Below are 23,847 nucleotides of genomic sequence, written 5' to 3' on the forward strand. Positions count from 1 at the left end.
CCATCTGCTGACGTCCTAGATTCCTTTTTCATTGCCCCCATAAACCAAAGTGCCCCCCAAACACAGTATGATACCCGCATGGTGAATTGCTCCATATGCACAGTATAATGACCCTACTGTACCCCACCTCAACTTCCAAGGCAAAGTATGGTGACCCCAACACAGTATGATCCCCCAACTGTGACCCCACACAGCTCTCCATGCACATTAATGGGCCTACATACAGTATAATGGCTCCCACACAGTATGATGGACCTTCACCCTGTATAATTGCTTGCATACTGTATAATGGACCACCACATATTATAATGGTCACACATACCCTTTCATATAGTATAATGCGTTCCCCATAATCCTTCATATAGTATAATGCACTCCCCATGGTCTTCCATAGAATATAATGTTCTCCCCATGGTCCTCCATAAAATATAATGCACTCCCCATAATCCTCCATATAGTATAATGCACACCCCATGGTCCTCCATAAAATATAATGCACTCCCCATGGGCCTTCATAAAATATAATGCACTCCCCATGGTCCTCCATAAAATATAATGCACTCCCCATGGTCCTCCATAAAATGTAATGCACCCTCCATATAATAAAATGCTCTCCCCATGGCCCTGCATACAATATAATGCACACCCCATGGTCCTCCATACAGTATAATGCACCCTCATGGTCCTCCATACAGTATATTGCACCCCCATGGTCCTCCATACAGTATAATGCACCCCCATCGTCCTCCACACAATATAATGCACCCCCATGATCCTCTACACAATATAATGCACCCCCCATGGTCCTCCATACAGTATTATGCACCCTCATGGTCCTCCATAGAGTATAATGCACCCCTATGGTCCTCCATACAGTATAATGCACCCCCATGGTCCTCCACACTATATAATGCACCCCCATGATCCTCCACACAATATAATGCACCCTCCTGGTCCGCCACACAATATAATGCACCCAATGGTCCTCCACACAATATAATCCACTTCCATACAGTATTATGCACCCCCATGGTCCTCCATACAGTATAATACACCCCCATGGTCCTCCATACAGTATAATACACCCCCATGGTCCTCCTTACAGTATAATGCACCCCAATGGTCCTCCACACAATATAACTCACCCCCATGGTCCTCCACACAATATAATGCACCCTCATGGTCCTCCACACAGTATAATACACCCCCATGGTCCTCCATACAGTATTATGCACCGCCATGGTCCTCCATACAGTATAATGCACCCCCCATGGACCTCCATAAAGTATAATGCACCCCCATGGTCCTCCACACAATAAAAATGCACCTCCATGGTTCTCCACACAATGTAATGCACCCCCATGGTCCTCCATACAGTATAATGCACCCCCCATGGTCCTCCACACAATATAATGCACCCACATGGTCTTCCACACAATATAATGCAACCCCATGGTTTTCCACACAATATAATGCACCCTAATGGTCCTCCACACAATATAATGCACCCCCATGGTCCTCCATACAGTATAATGCACCCCCCATGGTCCTCCATACAGTATAATGCACCCCCCATGGTCCTCCATACAGTATAATGCACCCCCCATGGTCCTTCATAAAGTATAATGCACCCCCATGGTCCTCCATACCGTATAATGCACCCCCATAGTCCTCCATACAGTATAATACACCTCTATGGTCCTCCATACAGTATAATGCACCCCCATGGTCCTCCACACAATATAATGTGCCCCCCATTATCCTCCACACAATATAATGCACCCCCATGGTCCTCCACTAATATAGTGCACCCCCATAGTCCTCCACGCAATATAATGCACCCCCATGGTCCTCCATGCAATATAATGCACCACCATGGTCCTCCACACACTATAATGCACCCCCCATACTGTAGTATGGACACCGGTCGCTGATTTAAAAAAAAATAAATACAGTACTCACCTCTCCTGGTTCCAGACGATGCTCCAGTCTCCTCAGCGTGCGGTGTGAAGTGCCACACATCCCAAAACAGTGGGCGCCTTGTATTAATGTGATCGCACCCCGCTGCTCTGACACGTCAGACTCCGAGGAAGAATGATGGGGGTGGAGGCGTCTGCTATGCTCCCTCCTCCATCATCATTGCTCGCACTGGGCTCTCCCTCCGGCAGTCAGGGAGGGCCCTGTGCGGTGAGGGCTCGGTACGGGGCTCCCGGGCCCCATAGCCGTGGCGTCGCCACTGCCTGTGCCTGTAAGCCCTCATATACAGCAGGCTTACTTCTCTCTGCTCTGTCGAGGGCAGAGTAAAGTACTGCAGTGCATATGCGCCGGCGCTCTTTGGCCTTTTCCTGCGCATGTGCACTGCAGTACTGTGCTCTGGCCTTGACAGGGCAGAGAAGTACGCCTGCGCATGAGCGCGATGCTGGACACTGTGTGGATGACTTAGGAAGAGGAGAAGGTGCCGGATCAAGACCAGCGACACCCATTGGACTGGACCGCCCCGTAGGTGAGTATTGTAAAAGGTGTTTTTCTTGTCCTGCAGGTCAGATTGGGGGCATATATACAGTATATTAGAATGCTGTATATGAGGGCTTACAGGTACTGGCCTTTCCTCCTATGGGAAAAACCTGGTGACAGGTTCCCTTTAAGGCGAAATTAACACGTTCAGTATTTGGTCAGTATTTTACATCAGTATTTGTAAGCCAAAACCAGGAGTGGGTGATAAATACAGAAGTGGTGACGTGTTTCTATTATACTTTTCCTCAGATTGTTCCACTCCTGGTTTTGGATTACAAATACTGTTGTAAAATACTGACCAAATAATGAACATGTGAGCATGGCCTAATGGTGACTATTTTTACTTTAAGTAGCACATAAATCTTGATGGTTATGTAGCACCCCGAGGACTCGGCTGCTACAGGGGTAGTGCACCTCGAGCCAGAGGTGTGGTATTCCACTCCCGGGTAAGGATGGAGTGTGGGACTGAGCTCAGCTAGCTGCATGCACTACACTCATCCCATTTCCGGGGGACAGATCAATGGTACTCCCACTAGGTGAATGTGCAGGTACGACAGTGTCTGTCCCTGGCTGGAGTGGGAGGGGGGGTGGAACATCCCAGTAGTGTAGGGGCAGATAGGGGAGGGGCTCTGGGCATAGAGATAGGAGCCCATTGGGTGCTAGTCACCTGGGCTCACACATAGAGGGAGTATATATGGTGGGCACCATCTTAGGACAGGGTGAGCGAGGGAGTCAGTCAGTCTGAGGAGAGGCAGAGCAGAGGAGCTCAGCCAGGAGGGCTGACAGGGAGCTGTGGCTCCGGCTGGGCCCAGCTCCAGGGCCAAGCCTGCAGTGGAGAGAGAGGAGGAAGAAAGGCCCAGAGACGCAGAGCCAGAGGGAACCCTGAGATCCCACAAGTTACCGGGTGAAGGGTTGGCGGAAACGGGTACCGGAACCCAAACTGGTGGAGGCTAATGATCCTCAGCCAGGAACCGGAGGTCGTGGTCAAGTTTTGCCACGACCCTCACCATATCCACCAGGAAGGCACACCACGAGTAGGGTCAGGAAAGCCAGAGAAGGTTTAACCACCAAGAGGCCCGAGGGAGCCGGACAAAGGTGGATCCCTGGTGGGGACGGCCAGCAGAAAGAGAGAGAGAGGGGAGCTCAGGACCACGCTCCGGAACTGCCTGGGGGTTAGCCGAGTCCCGCACCTGGTGAACGCAGTACGGCTCGGGTGGTCACTCCCGGCCGAAGTGACTGAAGTACCATCTGTGAGTAAAAACCCTGAAACTGCACCATACGTTTCTGACTCTCCTTGCTGCACCATCACAACCTCCATCATCTACACCTGCTGCCCTGAGGCCATACCCCTCCCGTTGGGGGTTATACCATCCCCGCTGCACCATCCTTCCACCGGCCTCAGCGGTCTGCCCTGCAGCGGCAGCTCCAAAGCTGCATTCAACGGGTGGCGTAGTCATCCAACATCTACTGCTAATAGACCGCCACTTAGTTTGACTCCCTGGGCACGGACCGGGTCACCGCCACGAGACTACTACCCCCATCTGATCCGGCTCCGGGTAAGCCCCGTGCGCGCGATGCCGCACGACACAGAAGGCCCAGGGGCGCGTCAGTTACATTCAGACTTTAGAATTTACACTTTAAATGGAGTCTGTCAGCTCAAACAAACAGTATAAACTAAGCACGTAGCCTTGTAGTGGTTGTAGCCTCTATAAAAATTGCACTTTTAGGGCTCATACACACCACTGTACTTTTGCTCCGAGTTCTAATAATTAAATATATGGATCACACTTGGATGGGGCAGTACAGAGGCATTACTTTTTTTCACTGACTAAATCTGCATTTGAAAAAAAATTGCAGCATGCACTAGTTCCCTCCAAAAATCGGGTGAGACTCACACATTCAAGTCTATGCGTGTGAGAAAAAAATCGGACGCCATACAGAGGCACAATATAGCATCCAATTATGGCTACATTGAAATTCTGTAACATAGGAAACTGTAAATGATTAATAGATGCTGAGTAAAAAACACGGATGACAAGTAAAAAACATATCGTCCCACTTTTCTGGCTGCAACTCTGAATGATTTTTTATAGTATTGTGTTGTAATCGCTGACTCCATTACGCAGAACTTGAAGTTTAATCAAACATTAGGCAGCTCAGTACACTCTGGGTGTGGCCATTAGGCTCAATGTACTGGATTTTACATGTTCCTGTCTCCCTCACTGGTTACTGATGCTGTCATTAACCAGTGAGGGAGGCTGGGACCTTCAAAACACAAGCGGGTGGAATGGTGCACTGAGCTTGTTAGCCACACTTAGGGTACACCGAGCACCATAATTAGCATATTTGATTAACCCTCAACTGGTGAGGTGGGATTTTTGTCACGCAACTGGTGATGTGGGGTTTCCTATACCCCAGTGTTTAGAAATCTCTTATTTTTACAGAAAATGCAAAGATCACGTTTGTTTTAATCGTTTTCTTATTGGCGATTGATTACACATGAGTATAACAAATTTTTGACACCCACAAATGGATGGAAGCTAGTGAGACACGTATCCTCATACCAGCATTTTTCAATGAATGGCAGCCGAACAAAAATTCCCTGGGGTGTGGCAAACCCCACCTCACCAGTTGAGGGTTAAACTTTACCTTCTGCAGAATGGAGGCAATGATTAGAGCACTAAATGTGTGATTTTCTACACCCCTACAAGGCTATGTGCTTAGTTTATATTGTCAGTCTGGGCTGACAGAATCCCTGTAAAGAAGACGTGTAACCAGGTCAAAAGTGGCCAATTTTTGCTCTTATTTTATTCCAGTTGCTCCCCCGAGTACGCAGCATTTTTTTTGTAAATCCACCATACAGTACTGGAGATATGGACCTTTTTATTAATTGTTCATTGTTATGGTCTTTTCCAAGGGGGCATGGCTCACATGATTTACTGGGGCTTGTCTTTAGGCTGCTCTGCGTAATTACCCTGTGAGCACCACTCCCATAAAAATTATCTCTGGAACCGCATGGAGGATTTTAAAAGATACAAAAAACAGAATAATCGGGCGCAATGGGAATAAAATAAGAGCAAAAACTGGTCACTTTTGATATAGAGACAAGTATTATTTAACAGATGAAAAGTTGTACACTCCCGTCTCTTACCGGTGTCTCAAGGGCAGTGTGGTCTACCACATACTCTCTAGAGCAGTATTTCCCAATCTCCAAACCAGGGGAGGAGTCCTGAGGAGATAATTTGCATATTCCCACTGCATTTTGGGGTAAGTGAAGAGTCTCCGCGAGCTCAAAGAACACTGGATTTTGGCTGTTGGAGCTGAAAAGAGGACATCGGTAAACCAGGGGAGGAGTCCTGAGGAGATAATTTGCATATTCCCACTGCATTTTGGGGTAAGTGAAGAGTCTCCGCGAGCTCAAAGAACACTGGATTTTGGCTGTTGGAGCTGAAAAGAGGACATCGGTAAACCAGGGGAGGAGTCCTGAGGAGATAATTTGCATATTCCCACTGCATTTTGGGGTAAGTGAAGAGTCTCCGCGAGCTCAAAGAACACTGGATTTTGGCTGTTGGAGCTGAAAAGAGGACATCGGTAAACCAGGGGAGGAGTCCTGAGGAGATAATTTGCATATTCCCACTGCATTTTGGGGTAAGTGAAGAGTCTCCGCGAGCTCAAAGAACACTGGATTTTGGCTGTTGGAGCTGAAAAGAGGACATCGGTAAACCAGGGGAGGAGTCCTGAGGAGATAATTTGCATATTCCCACTGCATTTTGGGGTAAGTGAAGAGTCTCCGCGAGCTCAAAGAACACTGGATTTTGGCTGTTGGAGCTGAAAAGAGGACATCGGTAAACCGCGCGCCGGTAGGCGCGCGCATTTTGAAGCTTTTTTTTTTTTAAGCTTTTTTCACTGTTTTCAGAACATTAACAGTAAGAACATGGAAGAGTCCAGGAGCCATTTGGTGAGCTGCATATCCTGCTACATGTTCACAGACTTGCCAGTGGAAAAGCCAAACTTCACATGCCAGAAATGCAAGCTTGTGTCCCTGTTGGAGGAAAAGTTGCGAAATCTAGAAGAGAGGTTAACTACCTTGAAAATCATTAAGGAAGGTGAAGAGTTCTTAGACAGAGCAGAATTATCTCTTCATGATTCAGAAAGAGAAGAAATTCGAACTGCACCTGATGAAACAGAGGAATGGAAGCATGTGACCCAGAGAAGCAGGAGGATCGAGAGGCAGACAGCACCCATACTGCTCAGGAACCAGTACCAGGCTCTCACGCAGGAGAACCATGAAGAAATACAGCAAAATAAGACTTTGCCAGCAATGAATAACCTTGTAAGTCCTCAGAATCCTCCTGGATGGAGAAAGAAGAATGTTGTGAAGAAAAAACGGAGAGTGGTGGTCATGGGGGATTCCCTGTTAAGAGGAACAGAGGCCGCTATCTGCAGACCAGACATAACCTCAAGAGAAATGTGCTGTCTTCCAGGAGCAAAAATTAAAGATGTGTCTGACAGGATATCAAGACTCTTCAGACCTACAGATCACTACCCATTCCTGCTAATACATGTGGGGACAAATGACACCGCAAGAAAGGACCTGGAAACCATCTGCAGTGACTTTGAAGACTTAGGCAAGAAAGTGAAAGAATTGGGAGCGCAGGTGGTCTTCTCATCCATCATCCCAGTGGATGGCCATGGAACAATGAGGTGGAATAAGATTCTACAGGTGAACAACTGGCTACGTCGATGGTGCCGTCAACAAGGATTTGGATTTCTGGATCACGGAATGAATTACCTATACGATGGACTACTTGCTAGAGATGGGGTGCACCTTACGAAGACTGGAAAACATGTATTTGGAAGTCGCCTTGCTACACTCATCAGGAGAGCTTTAAACTAGAACAATGTGGGAAGGGAAGCAAAAGGCCAGAAAAAGCCATACAACTGACAAATACTATTGAGATCTCTGCTACTGGAAGTGGAAAGGAAGAACAAAGACAAAACAATTTAAATAATAAAAATATGGGAGGAAGAGAAACCAATCACAAACTAAAATGTTTTTATACAAATGCACAAAGCATGGGCAACAAACAAGGAGAATTGGAACTACTAACGCAGGAAAAGGAATATGATGTTATTGGAATCACTGAAACTTGGTGGGACGATACACATGATTGGAATAAAAGGCTAAAAGGATACAACTTATTTGCAAGAAACAGACTTGATAAACGAGGAGGAGGTGTCGCATTGTATGTTAGAAAAGCGTATATCTGCACAGAGATTGAAGCTTCAGAGACTGGGAGTTCTGTGGAAACTGTTTGGGTAAGAATACAAGGAGAGAACAACGGAAAGGACACCATTGTAGGCATTTACTACAGGCCACCTGGGCAAGCTGAAGATATGGATGAACTCTTTATGTATCAAATGACCAAGTTCTCCAAAAAATATGACGTAGTGGTCATGGGAGATTTCAACTATCCAGACATTTGTTGGGAATCTCTCTCAAGTAAAACTAACAGGTCAAGCAAATTCTTATCCTCTCTTGCTGACAACTTTATCTTCCAAAAGGTAGGGGAGAAAACAAGGGGATCTGCTACTTTGGATCTAATCCTTATAAACAGGGAGGAAATGGTTGAGGAGGTAAAGGTGGCTGGGACGCTAGGAGGCAGCGATCATGCTATTATAGAATTTTGGATAACTAGAGGAGGAAGACATGTGAAGACTCAAACTTCAAGGTTAGATTTTAGAAAGGCAGATTTTAAGAGACTCAGAAAGAGAATAGGAGGGATCCAATGGCTGGATGTCCTTAAGGACAAAAATGTCCAGGAAGGATGGGAAATTTTTAAAAATGAGATTCTCAAAGCACAATCGTTAACAATCCCGAAAAGTAGGAAGAATGGGAAGCATTTAAGGAAACCAGGATGGATGAACACAGAACTTAAACACATGCTAAAAAGAAAGAAAGAAATGTTTATTAAATGGAAAGAGGGAGGCATATCTAAAGAAGATTATAATGCAGTCTGCAGATCCTGCAGGGCACGTATCAGGTTAGCTAAAGCTGACAATGAATTAAGGCTTGCAAGAGATGTCAAAAGCAATAAAAAAGGATTTTGGGGGTATGTCAAAAGTAAAAGAAAAGTCAAAGATGCTATAGGATTTTTACAGGATGAAAATGGAGAAATGGTAAGAGAGGATGTTGAGAAGGCCGAACTTTTTAATTCCTATTTTGCATCTGTTTTCTCTCAGAAAGAAAATGTAACATCAACTGATCTTCACTGTCCTTTTAGAGGAATAGAGGAATCCAAGTTATCTGTAAACAGAAAGATTGTGAGGGAATATTTAGCTAACATAAATGAGTTCAAGTCTCCAGGTCCAGATGAATTACACCCCAGAGTACTGAAGGAGATCATAGAAGAAATTTTAGAACCACTCTCCATAATCTTTGAAAATTCTTGGAGAACAGGAGAAGTCCCAGAAGACTGGAGAAGAGCAAATGTTGTTCCTATCTTCAAAAAGGGGAAGAAGGTGGACCCAGGGAACTATAGGCCGGTGAGTCTGACTTCTATACCAGGAAAGATCTTTGAACAAATTATTAAACAACATGTATGTAAGTACATGGATAAGAATGAAGTGATTAACCAGAGTCAGCATGGGTTTGTAACTAACAAGTCATGTCAGACTAACTTAATTTCCTTCTATGACAGAATCACTGACTGGGTGGATCAGGGAAATGCTGTAGATATAGTATATCTTGACTTCAGCAAAGCATTTGACAAAGTATCTCACACCATCCTTATTGAAAAAATGACCAAGTATGCAATGGACCAGGCAACTGTTAGGTGGATTCATAACTGGCTTAGTGATCGGACTCAAAGGGTGGTTGTAAATGGCTTCACATCCAGCTGGATGAATGTCTCAAGTGGGGTACCACAGGGCTCCGTCCTGGGACCTGTATTGTTCAACATCTTTATCAATGATTTAGATGAAGGAATTGAGGGTAAACTGATTAAATTTGCTGATGACACAAAGCTAGGAGGGATAGCTAATACTAGAGAAGAGAGAGAGAGGATTCAAAAAGACCTAAATAAACTGGAGCAGTGGGCAGCAACCAACAGAATGGTTTTTAACAGGGAAAAATGCAAAGTACTACATCTGGGCAATAAAAATGAAAAAAGCATATACAGAATGGGAGGAATAGAGCTAAGCAACAGTACATGTGAAAAAGACTTAGGTATACTAATAGATCATAGACTGAACATGAGTCAACAGTGTGATGCAGCAGCAAAAAAGGCAAATACAATTCTGGGATGTATTAACAGAAGCATACAGTCTAGATCACGTGAAGTCATTATCGGTCTTTACTCCTCTTTGGTCAGACCTCATCTGGAATACTGTGTACAGTTTTGGGCACCACATTTTAAAAAAGACATAGACAAACTGGAGCAAGTTCAGAGAAGAGCGACCAGAATGGTGACTGGTCTGCAAACCATGTCCTATGAGGAACGGTTGCAGGATTTGGGAATGTTTAGCTTGCAAAAAAGAAGACTGAGAGGAGACTTAATAGCTGTCTACAAATATGTCAAGGGCTGTCACATTGTAGAAGGATCATCTTTATTCTCATTTGCACAAGGAAAGACTAGAAGCAATGGGATGAAACTAAATGGGAGGAGACACAGATTAGATATTAGAAAAAACTTTTTGACAGTTAGGGTGATTAATGAGTGGAACAGGCTGCCACGAGAGGTGGTGAGTTCCCCTTCAATGGACGTCTTCAAACAGAGGCTGGACAGACATCTGTCTGAGATGATTTAGTGAATCCTGCTTTGAGCAGGGGGTTGGACCAGATGACCCAGGAGGTCCCTTCCAACTCTACCATTCTATGATTCTATGATTCCAGTCCTTACGGCCCCACACAGATCATATTTTCAGGATTTCCTCTGTATTGCGCCATTAATGGAATTATTATCAAGGCATCAGAAATTGCCACAGGTTCTCTCACCTGAGCAATATTAAGGAAATCCTGAAAACATGATGTGTTGGGGGCTGTGAGGACGGAGTTTGGGAAACACTGGTCTAGAGGGATGACTTCAGTCCAAACCTTCTGTGCGGCTGTGGGTCTTTGGAAAACTGCCACCTGTACCAGCCTACCTTGATAGAAATTACTGACAGGGTTGCATCAACCATTTATCTTCAATGGCCCAGCACCTCAGTCAGTGGTGGACACAGGAAGAAGTGGGTCCCTGTGCAGTATATGGCCCTTTACAGCCCTATAGCTCATTATAATGCACCCATTTATGTGTCTGCAGCAGAAACTGCTTTGAAGTTGGCTCCTTTACATTTTGGGCCACTGTGAGGCAACGCTATTTGAGCCAATGGTATGTCAAAACATGGCCTCTGTAAATCCTTGAGATTGTTAGGCTACTACCCTTTATGAAATTACTTATTAACCATTATTGGTTGCGTATGCACAAACAAGTTTACCGCCTAACATTTTTTGCTACAGTAGTACAATTCTTGACCACCACAATCATTTTTTATGTGTCACGAATGTGCCGCACCCTGCTGGGACCTGTGGTGCATCTGGAGTCAAAAGATCACAGATTTTAGCTGATCACAGGTCCTCTTTGAAGTCTACAGGCTATTACACATGAGTGGTGCAGGTTTATTGTTTCTTATGGTACGAAAGGAGTTAAGAGTTCCTGGTTTAAATCTGGTGAGATTCTATATGGCTTTTGTCTCAGCTGCTGCTCATTGGGACCACTCCTTCATTATTTAAACCCACTCCTGGTTTCCTCCCGTGCCACCAATAGAGTTTCTATCCTGAGCCTGACTTCTCTGGAGAAGGTGTTTCTAGCAGAAGCTGTTGTGTCTTCCATTCATGTTGTCGAGTTCTATTTGGGTGTTTTCCCCTGCATGTCTCCTTCCCTGTGTTGCCTTGTAGCAGTAAGACCAGTGTCTTGCTGCCTTTCTCACTAGCCAGGGCTTAGGTACGTGATGGCGCATGGGGGAGAAGGACCTGTTTAGGGTGATAGGGAGCGCAAGGTTCAGCATTAGGTAAGTGTTGAGGGGTCACCATCTTTCCCACTCTCTATCATCAGGGCCTTCCTTTTCCTGTTTCCACCTCCCTTTGCGCCACTCGCTTGGCATCTCCCTGCCCAGTAAGTTAAGGGACGGCCAGGAGACCAGACTAGAGCCAAAGGAAAGTCAATGCAAACTAGTAAAGAGACTTGTGGATCCAGAAAGAAAGTGTGAGTGCACAACAGGTAGGTAGTAAGGGTCTACTTTACTGTAGGCCCAGAAACATATCAGCCAGCAGAGTTAAAAGGAGGACAGGTGGAGGTAAAAGGAGGATGGGTGGAGGTAAAAGGAGGACTGGTGGAGGTAAAAGGAGGACGGGTGGAGGTAAAAGGAGGACGGGTGGAGGTAAAAGGAGGACGGGTGGAGGTAAAAGGAGGACGGGTGGAGGTAAAAGGAGGACGGGTGGAGGTAAAAGGAGGACTGGTGGAGGTAAAAGGAGGACGGGTGGAGGTAAAAGGAGGACGGGTGGAGGTAAAAGGAGGATGGGTGGAGGTAAAAGGAGGACTGGTGGAGGTAAAAGGAGGACGGGTGGAGGTAAAAGGAGGACGGGTGGAGGTAAAAGGAGGACTGGTGGAGGTAAAAGGAGGACGGGTGGAGGTAAAAGGAGGACGGGTGGAGGTAAAAGGAAGACTGGTGTAGGTAAAAGGAGGACTGGTGAAGGTAAAAGGAGGACGGGTGGAGGTAAAAGGAGGACGGGTGGAGGTAAAAGGAGGACTAGTGGAGGGCCAGTAACAACTTCAATCAATCTTTTGCAGCCATGGGTGTAAAAAGATCTTTAACAAGTGACCTTTCATATTTTTAGCATTGTATTTTTTATCATTGTACTCCATCTAATACTCTTTGTCTGACTTATGAAAACTACAATAATATATTAATAGGGTGGCTGGGCAAGCGCATAGGAAGGCAAGTTTAAACTCGCAGGAAAAGTAGTATTTTTTAATTTGCAAGGGTTAAACTACTTTGTCATTTAAGATTGCGGCACTTTTATTTTTGTAAATTACGTAATCCTTAATAACCAAAAATTCTCTTTTGATGGTGGGCGGTGGAGGTCCTTAGTCTGCGGCAAAGTGTTTTCCAGTTCCTGCATTAATGCTCCTGCAATCTAGCAGGTCAGATCTCCAGCTGTCAGATTCCGAGATCCTGCGGAGAATACTTAAGTGGTTTATCACTTCTTCAGGCTTCTCTGCTGTAGGCTACATGTTGCTCCACATGCTCTATGTAGAGAACAGAAGCATCTGCAATGCTGATGCTTCAACTGGACTTGGCGATCATATGATCGACGGGTGTCTGCAGTAATTGGCAGACGCAGGTCAGCTCTGCAAGTGACTGGTGGCAATGCAGGCGGCCGTTTTACCTGTATTCAAGGCTGCTATGGATGTCCCAGTTACAGTGGAAAAAAATGAGCACTGATAAAAAGTAGTCTCTCCCAAAGGAGTTTTTTTCCACAGCTTATCAAGAAATCAAGAGCAGTCAACATTTTTACAGACACTTTAGAAAACCATAATAAATCATCAAGATTTTAAGTTATATACACAGCCAATAATTCTGATATGAATGCATTAGCTGCTTTCACTGTAAATAGTAAAATTATAAATACATTCATAACAAGCTGTACATGTTTAAAAAAATCAAGTATGCATCAAATTTTTTATGGACAGAGGAAAGAAATGCCCCTTTTTACGGACTATGCAGGAAGGAATTTCTGGTCGGTTGGAAAACATTATTAGGTTGAACTTGATGGACCTATGCCTTTTTTCAACTTATGTAAATATATGTACCGTAAGTATGTAATAAAAACATGTAAATATAATATATATATATATACCGTACTTTTTGTATATAAAAAAAACTTTATTACAAAAAAATAATACAATGTAACTCCAAGTCAATCAAACTTCTGTGAAATCAACCTGTCCAGTTTCGAAGCAACACTGATTGTGAATCAATGTCTCCTGCTGATGTGGAACAGACCACTGGTAGAAATGATAGACAATCAGCAAGATACCCCCTATAAAGGAGTGGTTCTGCAGGTGGTGACCACAGACCATTTCTCTGTTCTCATCATTTTTAGCTGTTGTTTTGGTCACTTTTTCATTTTGTCATTGCTCTCACCCCTAGAGGTACAGTGGCATAATGTGGTGTCTACAGTACAACCCACAGAAGTTGCTCAGGTAGGGCAGCTCATCCAGAATGTTACATCAATGAGAGCTGTGGCAAGATGGGCAGCTGTGTCTGTCAGCAAAGTGTCCAGAGCATGGAGCAGATTCCAGGAGACAGGCCAGTACACCAGGAGACGTGGAGGGGGCCGTAGGAGGGCAACAATCCACCAGCAGGATCGCTACCTCCTCCTATGTGCAAGGAGGAGCAGTGCCAGAACCCAGCAAAATGACCTCCAGCGGGCCACTAACATCCATATGTCTGCTCAAACTGTCAGAAACTGACTCCATGAGTGTGGTATGAGGGCCCAACGTCCACAAGTGGGTGTTGTGCTTACAGCCCAACACCATGCAGGGCAATTGGCATTTGCCAGAGAACACCAAGATTGGGAGATTTGATCTTGGCGCCCTGTGCTCTTCAAGGATGAGAGCAGGTTCACACTGAGCACATGTGACAGAGTCTGGAGACGCCATGGAGAATGTTCTGCTGCCTGCAACATCCTCCAGCATGACCAGTTTGCTGTGGCTCAGTAATGGTGTGGGGAGGCATTTCTTCAGAGGGCCGCACAGCATTCCATGTGCTCGCCAGAGGTACCGGGGTGAGATCATCAGACCCATTGTCAGACCATATGCAGTTGCAGTGGGCCCTGGGTTCCTTCTGATGCATGACAATGCTAGGACTCATGTGGCTGAAGTGTGTTAGCAGTTCCTGCATGATGAAGGCATTGATTCTTTGAACTGGCCTGCCCATACCCAGACCAGAATCCAATCGAGCACATCTGGGACATCAAGTGTTGTTCCATCCACAAACGCCACGTTGCACCACAGACTGTCCAGGAGTTGACTGATGATTTAATCCAGGAGTGGGAGGAGATCCCTCAGAAGAACATGCGTCATCTCATCAGGAGCATGCCCAGGCGTTGTAGGGAGGTCATACAGGCATGTGGAGACCACACACACTACTGAGCATCATTTCCTTGTCTTGAGGCATTTCCACTGAAGTTGGATCAGCCTGTAATTTGATTTCCCACTTTGATTTTGAGTATAATTCCAAATACAGACCTCCATGGGATATTAATTTTGATTTACATTGATCATTTTTATGTTTTATTGTTCTCAACGCATTTCACTATGTAATGAATAAAGATTTGCAACTAGAATATTTCTTTCAGTGATATCTAGGATGTGGTATTTTAGTGTTCCCTATATTTATATGAGCAGTGTGTATATATATATATATATATATATATATATATATATATATATATATATATATATACTGCTAAAAAAAATAAAGGGAACACTCAAATAACACATCCTATATCTGAATGAATGAAATATTCTAATTGAATACTTTGTTCTGTACAAAGTTGAATGTGCTGACAACAAAATCACACAAAAATCATCAATGGAAATCAAATTTATTAACCAATGGAGGCCTGGATTTGGAGTCACCCCCAAAATTAAAGTGGAAAAACACACTACAGGCTGATCCAACTTTGATGTAATGTCCTTAAAACAAGTCAAAATGAGGCTCAGTATTGTGTGTGGCCTCCACGTGCCTGTATGACCTCCCTACAAAGCTTGGGCATGCTCCTGATGAGGTTGCGGATGGTCTCCTGTGGGATCTCCTCCCAGGCCTGGACTAAAGCATCCGCCAACTCCTGCACAGTTTGTGGTGCAACGTGATGTTGGTGGGTGGATCGAGACATGATGTCCCAGATGTGCTCAATAGGATTCAGGTCTGGGGAATGGGCGGGCCAGTCCATAGCTTCAATGCCTTCATCTTGCAGGAACTGCTGGCACACTCCAGCCACATGAGGTCTGGCATTTTCCTGCATTAAGAGGAACCCAGGGCCAACCGCACCTGCATATGGTCTCACAAGGAGTCTGAGGATCTCATCTCGGTACCTAATGGCAGTCAGGCTACCTCTGGCGAGCACATGGAGGGCTGTGCGGCCCTGCAAAGAAACGCTACCCCACATCATTACTGACCCACTGCCAAACTGGTCATGCTGAAGGATGTTGCAGGCAGCAGATCGCTCTCCACGGCATCTCCAGACTCTGTCACGTCTGTCACATGTGCTCAGTGTGAACCTGCTTTCATCTGTGAAGAGCACAGGGCGCCAGTGGCGACTTTACCAATCCTGGTGTTCTGTGGCAAATGCCAAGCGTCCTGCACGGTGTTGGGCTGTGAGCACAACCCCCATCTGTGGATGTCAGGCCCTCATACCACCCTCATGGAGTCAGTTTCTAACCATTTGTGCAGACACATGCACATTTGTGGCCTGCTGGAGATCATTTTGCAGGGCTCTGGCAGTGCTCCTCCTGTTCCTCCTTGCACAAAAGCGGAGGTAACGGTCCTTCTGCTGGGTTGTTGCCCTCCTATGGCCCCCTACAGATCTCCTGGTATCTGCTCCATGCTCTGGACACTGTGCTGACAGACACAGCTACCCTTCTTGCCACAGCTCACACTGATGTGTCATCCTGGATGAACTGCACTACCTGAGCAACTTCTGTGGGTTGTACTGTAGACATCGCCTCATGCTACTGTACCTCTAGGGGTGAGAGCAATGGCAAAATGAAAAAGTGACCAAAACAACAGCCAAAAAGGATGAGAACAGAGAAATGGTCTGTGGTCACCACCTGCAGAACCACTCCTTTATAGGGAGTATCTTGCTAATTGCCGATCATTTCTACCAGTTTTCTGTTCCATTTGCACAACAGCAGGAGAAATTGATTCACAATCAGTGTTGCTTCATAACTGGACAGGTAGATTTCACAGAAGTGTTATTGACTTGGAGTTACATTGTGTTGTTTAAGTGTTCCATTTATTTTTTTGAGCAGTGTGTATACAGTACAGACCAAAAGTTTGGACACACCTTCTCATTTAAAGATTTTTCTATATTTTCATGACTTTGAAAATTGTACATTCACACTGAAGGCATCAAAACTATGAATTAACACATGTGGAATTATATACTTAACAAAAAAGTGTGAAACAACTGAAAATATGTCTTATATTCTAGGTTCTTCAAAGTAGCCACCTTTTGCTTTGATGACTGCTTTGCACACTCTTGGCATTCTCTTGATGAGCTTCAAGAGGTAGTCATCGGAAATGGTCTCCACTTCACAGGTGTGCCCTGTCAGGTTTAATAAGTGGGATTTCTTGCCTTATAAATGGGGTTGGGACCATCAGTTGTGTTGTGCAGAAGTCTGGTGGATACACAGCTGATAGTCCTACTGAATAGACTGTTAGAATTTGTATTATGGCAAGAAAAAAGCAGCTAAGTAAAGAAAAACGAGTGGCCATCATTACTTTAAGAAATGAAGGTCAGTCAGTGCAAAAAATTGGGAAAACTTTGAAAGTGTCCCCAAGTGCAGTTGCAAAAACCATCAAGCGCTACAAAGAAACTGGCTCACATGAGGACCGCCCCAGGAAAGGAAGACGAAGAGTCACCTCTGCTTCTGAGGATAAGTTTATCCGAGTCACCAGCCTCAGAAATCGCAGGTTAACAGCAGCTCAGATTAGAGACCAGGTCAATGCCACACAGAGTTCTAGCAGCAGACACATCTCTACAACAACTGTTAAGAGGAGACTTTGTGCAGCAGGCCTTCATGGTAAAATAGCTGCTAGGAAACCACTGCTAAGGACAGGCAACAAGCAGAAGAGACTTGTTTGGGCTAAAGAACACGAAGAATGGACATTAGACCAGTGGAAATCTGTGCTTTGGTCTGATGAGTGCAAATTTGAGATCTTTGGTTCCAACCACCGTGTCTTTGTGCGACGCAGAAAAGGTGAACGGATGGACTCTACATGCCTGGTTCCCAAGGTGAAGCATGGAGGAGGAGGTGTGATGGTGTGGGGGTGCTTTGCTGGTGACACTGTTGGGGATTTATTCAAAATTGAAGGCATACTGAACCAGCATGGCTACCACAGCATCTTGCAGCGGCATGCCATTCCATCCGGTTTGCGTTTAGTTGGACCATCATTTATTTTTCAACAGGACAATGACCCCAAACTCACCTCCAGGCTGTGTAAGGGCTATTTGACCAAGAAGGAGAGTGATGGGGTGCTACGCCAGATGACCTGGCCTCCAGAGTCACCAGACCTGAACCCAATCGAGATGGTTTGGGGTGAGCTGGACCGCAGAGTGAAGGCAAAAGGGCCAACAAGTGCTATGCCTCTCTGGGAACTCCTTCAAGATTGTTGGAAGACCATTTCTGGTGACTACCTCTTGAAGCTCATCAAGAGAATGCCAAGAGTGTGCAAAGCAGTCATCAAAGCAAAAGGTGGCTACTTTGAAGAACCTAGAATATAAAACATATTTTCAGTTGTTTCACACTTTTTTGTTAAGTATATAATTCCACATGTGTTAATTCATAGTTTTGATGCCTTCAGTGTGACTGTACAATTTTCAAAGTCATGAAAATATAGAAAAATGTTTAAATGTGAAGGTGTGTCCAAACTTTTGGTCTGTACTGTACATACATACATACATACAGTACAGACCAAAAGTTTGGACACACCTTCTCATTTAAAGATTTTTCTGTATTTTCATGACTATGAAAATTGTACATTCACACTGAAGGCATCAAAACTATGAATTAACACATGTTGAATTATATATTTAACAAAAAAGTGCGAAACAACTGAAAATATGTCTTATATTCTAGGTTCTTCAAAGTAGCCACCTTTTGCTTTGATGACTGCTTTGCACACTCTTGGCATTCTCTTGATGCGCTTCAAGAGGTAGTCACTGGAAATGGTTTTCACCTCACAGGTGTGCCCTGTCAGGTTTAATAAGTGGGATTTCTTGCCTTATAAATGGGGTTGGGACCATCAGTTGTGTTGTGCAGAAGTCAGGTGGATACACAGCTGATAGTCCTACTGAATAGACTGTTAGAATTTTTATTATGGCAAGAAAAAAGCAGCTAAGTAAAGAAAAACGAGTGGCCATCATTACTTTAAGAAATGAAGGTCAGTCAGTGCGAAAAATTGGGAAAACTTTGAAAGTGTCCCCAAGTGCAGTTGCAAAAATCATCAAGCGCTACAAAGAAATTGGCTCACATGAGGACCGCCCCAGAAAAGGAAGACCAAGAGTCACCTCTGCTTCTGAGGATAAGTTTATCCGAGTCACCAGCCTCAGAAATCGCAGGTTAACAGCAGCTCAGATTAGAGACCAGGTCAATGCCACACAGATTTCTAGCAGCAGACACATCTCTACAACAACTGTTAAGAGGAGACTTTGTGCAGCAGGCCTTCATGGTAAAATAGCTGCTAGGAAACCACTGCTAAGGACAGGCAACAAGCCGAAGAGACTTGTTTGGGCTAAAAAACACAAGGAATGGACATTAGACCAGTGGAAATCTGTGCTTTGGTCTGATGAGTGCAAATTTGAGATCTTTGGTTCCAACCACCGTGTCTTTGTGCGACACAGAAAAGGTGAACAGATGGACTCTACATGCCTGGTTCCCACCGTGAAGCATGGAGGAAGAGGTGTGATGGTGTGGGGGTGCTTTGCTGGTGTCACTGTTGGGGATTTATTCAAAATTGAAGGCATACTGAACCAGCATGGCTACCACAGCATCTTGCAGCGGCATGCTATTCCATCCGGTTTGCGTTTAGTTGGACCATCATTTATTTTTCAACAGGACAATGACCCCAAACACACCTCCAGGCTGTGTAAGGGCTATTTGACCAAGAGGGAGAGTGATGGGGTGCTACGCCAGATGACCTGGCCTCCACAGTCACCAGACCTGAACCCAATTGAGATGTTTGGGGTGAGCTGGACCGCAGAGTGAAGGCAAAAGGGCCAACAAGTGCTAAGCATCTCTGGGAACTCCTTCAAGATTGTTGGAAGACCATTTCCGGTGACTACCTCTTGAAGCTCATCAAGAGAATGCCAAGAGTGTGCAAAGCAGTCATCAAAGCAAAAGGTGGCTACTTTGAAGAACCTAGAATATAAGACATATTTTCAGTTGTTTCACACTTTTTTGTTAAGAATATAATTCCACATGTGTTAATTCATAGTTTTGATGCCTTCAGTGTGAATGTACAATTTTCATAGTCATGAAAATAAAGAAAAATCTTTAAATGAGAAGGTGTGTCCAAACTTTTGGTCTGTACTGTACATACATAAAGGGAACACTCAAATAACACATCCTAGATCTGAATGCATGAAATATTCTCATTGAATACTTTGTTCTGTACAAAGTTGAATGTGCTGACAACAAAATCACACAAAAATCATCAATGGAAATCAAATTTATTAACCAATGGAGGCCTGGATTTGGAGTCACCCCCAAAATTAAAGTGGAAAAACACACTACAGGCTGATCCAACTTTGATGTAATGTCCTTAAAACAAGTCAAAATGAGGCTCAGTATTATGTGTGGCCTCCACGTGCCTGTATGACCTCCCTACAACGCCTGGGCATGCTCCTGATGAGGTTGCGGATGGTCTCCTGTGGGATCTCCTCCCAGACCTGGACTAAAGCATACGCCAACTCCTGGACAGTCTGTGGTGCAACGTGACGTTGGTGGATGGAGCGAGACATGATGTCCCAGATGTGCTCAATCAGATTCAGGTCTGAGGAACGGGCTGGCCAGTCCATAGCTTCAATGCCTTCATCTGCTGACACACTCCAGCCACATGAGGTCTGGCATTTTCCTGCATTAGGAGGATCCCATTGCCAACCGCACCAGCATATGGTCTCACAAGGGGTCTGAGGATCTCATCTCGGTACCTAATGGCAGTCAGGCTACCTCTGGCGAGCACATGGAGGGCTGTGCGGCCCTCCAAAGAAATGTCACCCCACGCCATTACTGACCCATTGCCAAACCGGTCATGCTGAAGGATGTTGCAGGCAGCAGATCGCTCTCCATGGCATCTCCAGACTCTGTCACGTCTGTCACATGTGCTCAGTGTGAACCTGCTTTCATGTGTGAAGAGCATAGGGTGCCAGTTGCGACTTTGCCAATCCTGGTGTTTTGTGGCAAATGCCAAGCGTCCTGCACGGTGTTGAGCTGTGAGCACAACCCCCATCTGTGGCCCTCATAACACCCTCATGGAGTCGGTTTCTAACTGTTTGTGCAGACACATGCACATTTGTGGCCTGCTGGAGGTCATTTTGCAGGGCTCTGGCAGCGCTCCTCCTGTTCCTCCTTGCACAAAGGCGGAGGTAGGGGTCCAGCTGCTGGGTTTTTGCCCTCCTACGGCCCTCTCCACGTCTCCTGGTGTACTGGCCTGTCTCCTGGTAGCGCCTCCAGCCTCTGGACACTACGCTGACAGACACAGCAAACCTTGCCACAGCTCGCATTGATGTGCCATCCTGGATGAGCTGCACTACCTGAGCAACTTCTGCAGAACCACTCCTTTATTGAGTGTGTCTTGATAATTGCCAATAATTTCCATCTATTGTCTTTTCCATTTGCACAACAGCATGTGAAGTTGATTGTCAATCAGTGTTGCTTCCTAAGTGGACAGTTTGATTTCACAGAAGTTTGATTTACTTGGAGTTATATTCTTTCGTTTAAGTGTTCCCTTTATTTTTTTGAGCAGTGTATATATATGTGTGTGTGTGTGTATATATATATATATATATATATATATATATATATACACACACACATATCTTGTAAAAGGGTTAAAGGTTCCCTGCTAGGGATAACAATTCCCTGGAGCTGCCAATTTATGGAAGTCCCAGCAGTGGGACACTAACCGATCAGCAAGTTATCTTCTATCTTTTGGACAGGAGATAACTTGTTTTAACCGGACGACCCCTTGATGGGGTTAAAAGGCTGTGTTGATTCCAATTACCAATTATAGTTTTACTTTTGATCAATTGGATTAATAGCAAATGAGTCATATGAATAAATAAAATAGATTAGCCCTTAGAATGAGCTAGTCCCATGGGATCTTCTTTTCGCTATGTGTTAAACTGGACATATACATCTAATATCCCCCTACAGACATTCTTGTATCTATCCCGCATACACATCAGACAGCTCCCGACAGACATTGATCTCTATCCCCCATACACATGTGCTGCTGATATCCACAAGGATTAACAGCATTCAAAGCAGTATTACTCATAGCCATCAATCAGATCACTCACAGGGTGAAGAAAGCATGTTTTCTAATATCATTCTAGATATATAGAATAATTTATGTTACATATAACCCTGGTGGATATTTTACCTGTGTATTGAGCTTTTCCTACCTTTGGCTTGTTAAACACAGTGAACGAGGTTTCCATTCTTGTAACACTCCAGTTTCTACTATGAACACGGAAGTCATTAGATGGACCTTGGCCAGTACGTCCTGTTCAGTCATGCCAAGATTACTTAACTATTTAAATTTCTTCTAACTTGTTTCTTCCTTTCTGTATTTCTTAGGCTGGGTTCACGTTTGAATCATCACAGATTCCTTCATGTTTATTCAGCATACTGTATATGGCACCATGCATCGCTTATTTATTTTTTTTACAGGGAAATGACAGACATCAAGAGAGAGCCCATTATAGTCAACTGGGGCCATCAAGAGCCGTTGGTATTCTTTGTATGACGGATCTGGCACACTGTTCGTTTCTTTTCTCTCCTATGACAGAACAGAAACTTGTTTAGTGCACATGTGAATCAAGCCTTAAAGTGGTTGTCTGTGACTGCAGGCTTGTGATTCCTCTCATCACGCGCACTGTGCTTGCAGTCAGGATTCTCAGGTGCCGGAAGCGAGTGGTCATGTGGCCGCATTCCGACTAGATGTGTCCGGCCTCGCTCAATTTACTTGTAGTAAGCAAGGCCAAGCACATCAAGTCATTATGCAAACGCATGTATGCAAATCGCATACTTACTGTCACCTGCTCACACGCTCCTGGAAAATCTTGACAGCGTTCATGCTGTGAAAATTCACAAGTCTGCAGTCATAGTCATGACTTGGACTCCAAGCTTGGACAACCCCTTTTGAAGGAATTTAGCAAGTTATCTCACTGATCACTGCGGGCCCCCAACATCTTAATTCATTATTATGGGTCTCTTATTTGAGAGATGCCCACTGCTCTATTCAATGTCTATGTCATTGCTGGAGATAGTAGAGAACAGCTCTTAGCTACCTTTGGCAGTCACACCAAGAATGAATACAAGAGTGGAGCTCATGAATGGCCATTATTCCATTCAAACAAGGTGCTTCATATGATACTGCGCTTAGCCATCTTCATTAGCCTAACACAATGACTGGAGCAATGGCTGGCGTGAGTGACAATCGCTCCTTTCATGTGAGGCACTTCAGAGCTCCATTCTCAGGATCAATGAGACCACGAGCGATCATGAAGTTATTACCTATCTTGTTCATAGCAGATAACTTATCTAAATTGGGACAACCCATATTAAGAAAGACAAATTTTGGGCTATTCCTATAATGCCTAGACTGTCTATACACCACATGCAAAAAAAAAGTGATCCAAGCGTCGTTAAAAACAAAATTGGTATCAATCAATTCACCATGCAATAAAGGAGCCCTCACTCCGCTCAATGGACGAAAAAAATAAAAAGGTTACAGGTCTTGGAAAATTGCGACAGAAACCAACATTGTTTCACCACAAAAAAACTATTTCTGCAAGTTTGGTATCGCCATAATCGTGCTGAGCTGCAGAATCAAGTTACCAGGTAAATTTTTACCACACAACGAACGCCAAAAGAACAATGGCGGAATTGCGTTAGTTCACTAGGTTTACATTGCATTGCAGGGAAGGGCACCATGTTAATTTTAGCCTCAGGCGAGAGGAAAGCCATAATTGACCCTGCAAGTATTACAGAAGCAGTTCTGTGGGGAATACCAGAGGCATATAGTGACGAGCAATAGGGATTTCAAATTCGCAGCATGTCAGATCAGTTTGCGGATGGTGCTGCACAGTTCACCCTCACAGTTTGGTTACAAGCTGGGCTTTATCATCTATAACACCTTTCAGGTGCTGTTGTTCCTTCTTATCAGCGGTTTATACTCTAGTTAGACATTTATACAATGGATTCCTAGCTCTTGTATTTAGCTATGTTTTTGCCATTTCTTAATAAAGCTATAAAGCTTTGAGCTCAGTGGCTGTGC

The 23,847-nt window shown here is 44.7% G+C and overlaps 1 protein-coding gene across 3 annotated transcripts in view; it reads right to left on the minus strand.

The window, feature by feature from the left end:
- The window catches only part of LOC141272199 (adenosine deaminase-like), a 119,042-nt gene that overhangs the window by 24,302 nt on the left and 70,893 nt on the right, over window positions 1-23,847 (minus strand). For 2 of the 3 annotated variants that reach the window (XM_073682624.1, XM_073682623.1), the window contains exon 2: window positions 21,971-22,347. In XM_073682624.1, the coding sequence (XP_073538725.1) occupies window positions 21,971-22,006 (36 nt within the window). In that variant the 5' untranslated portion in view covers window positions 22,007-22,347. Of the gene's footprint in view, window positions 1-21,948; window positions 22,348-23,847 lie in introns of those variants that run through there. The other variant, XM_073682625.1, reaches the window with a different exon arrangement.

Source organism: Phyllobates terribilis, unplaced genomic scaffold (assembly GCF_046119375.1).
Source record: "Phyllobates terribilis strain yellow unplaced genomic scaffold, ASM4611937v1 Scaffold_5__5_contigs__length_657084704, whole genome shotgun sequence".
NCBI classification, from domain to species: Eukaryota; Metazoa; Chordata; class Amphibia; order Anura; family Dendrobatidae; genus Phyllobates; species Phyllobates terribilis.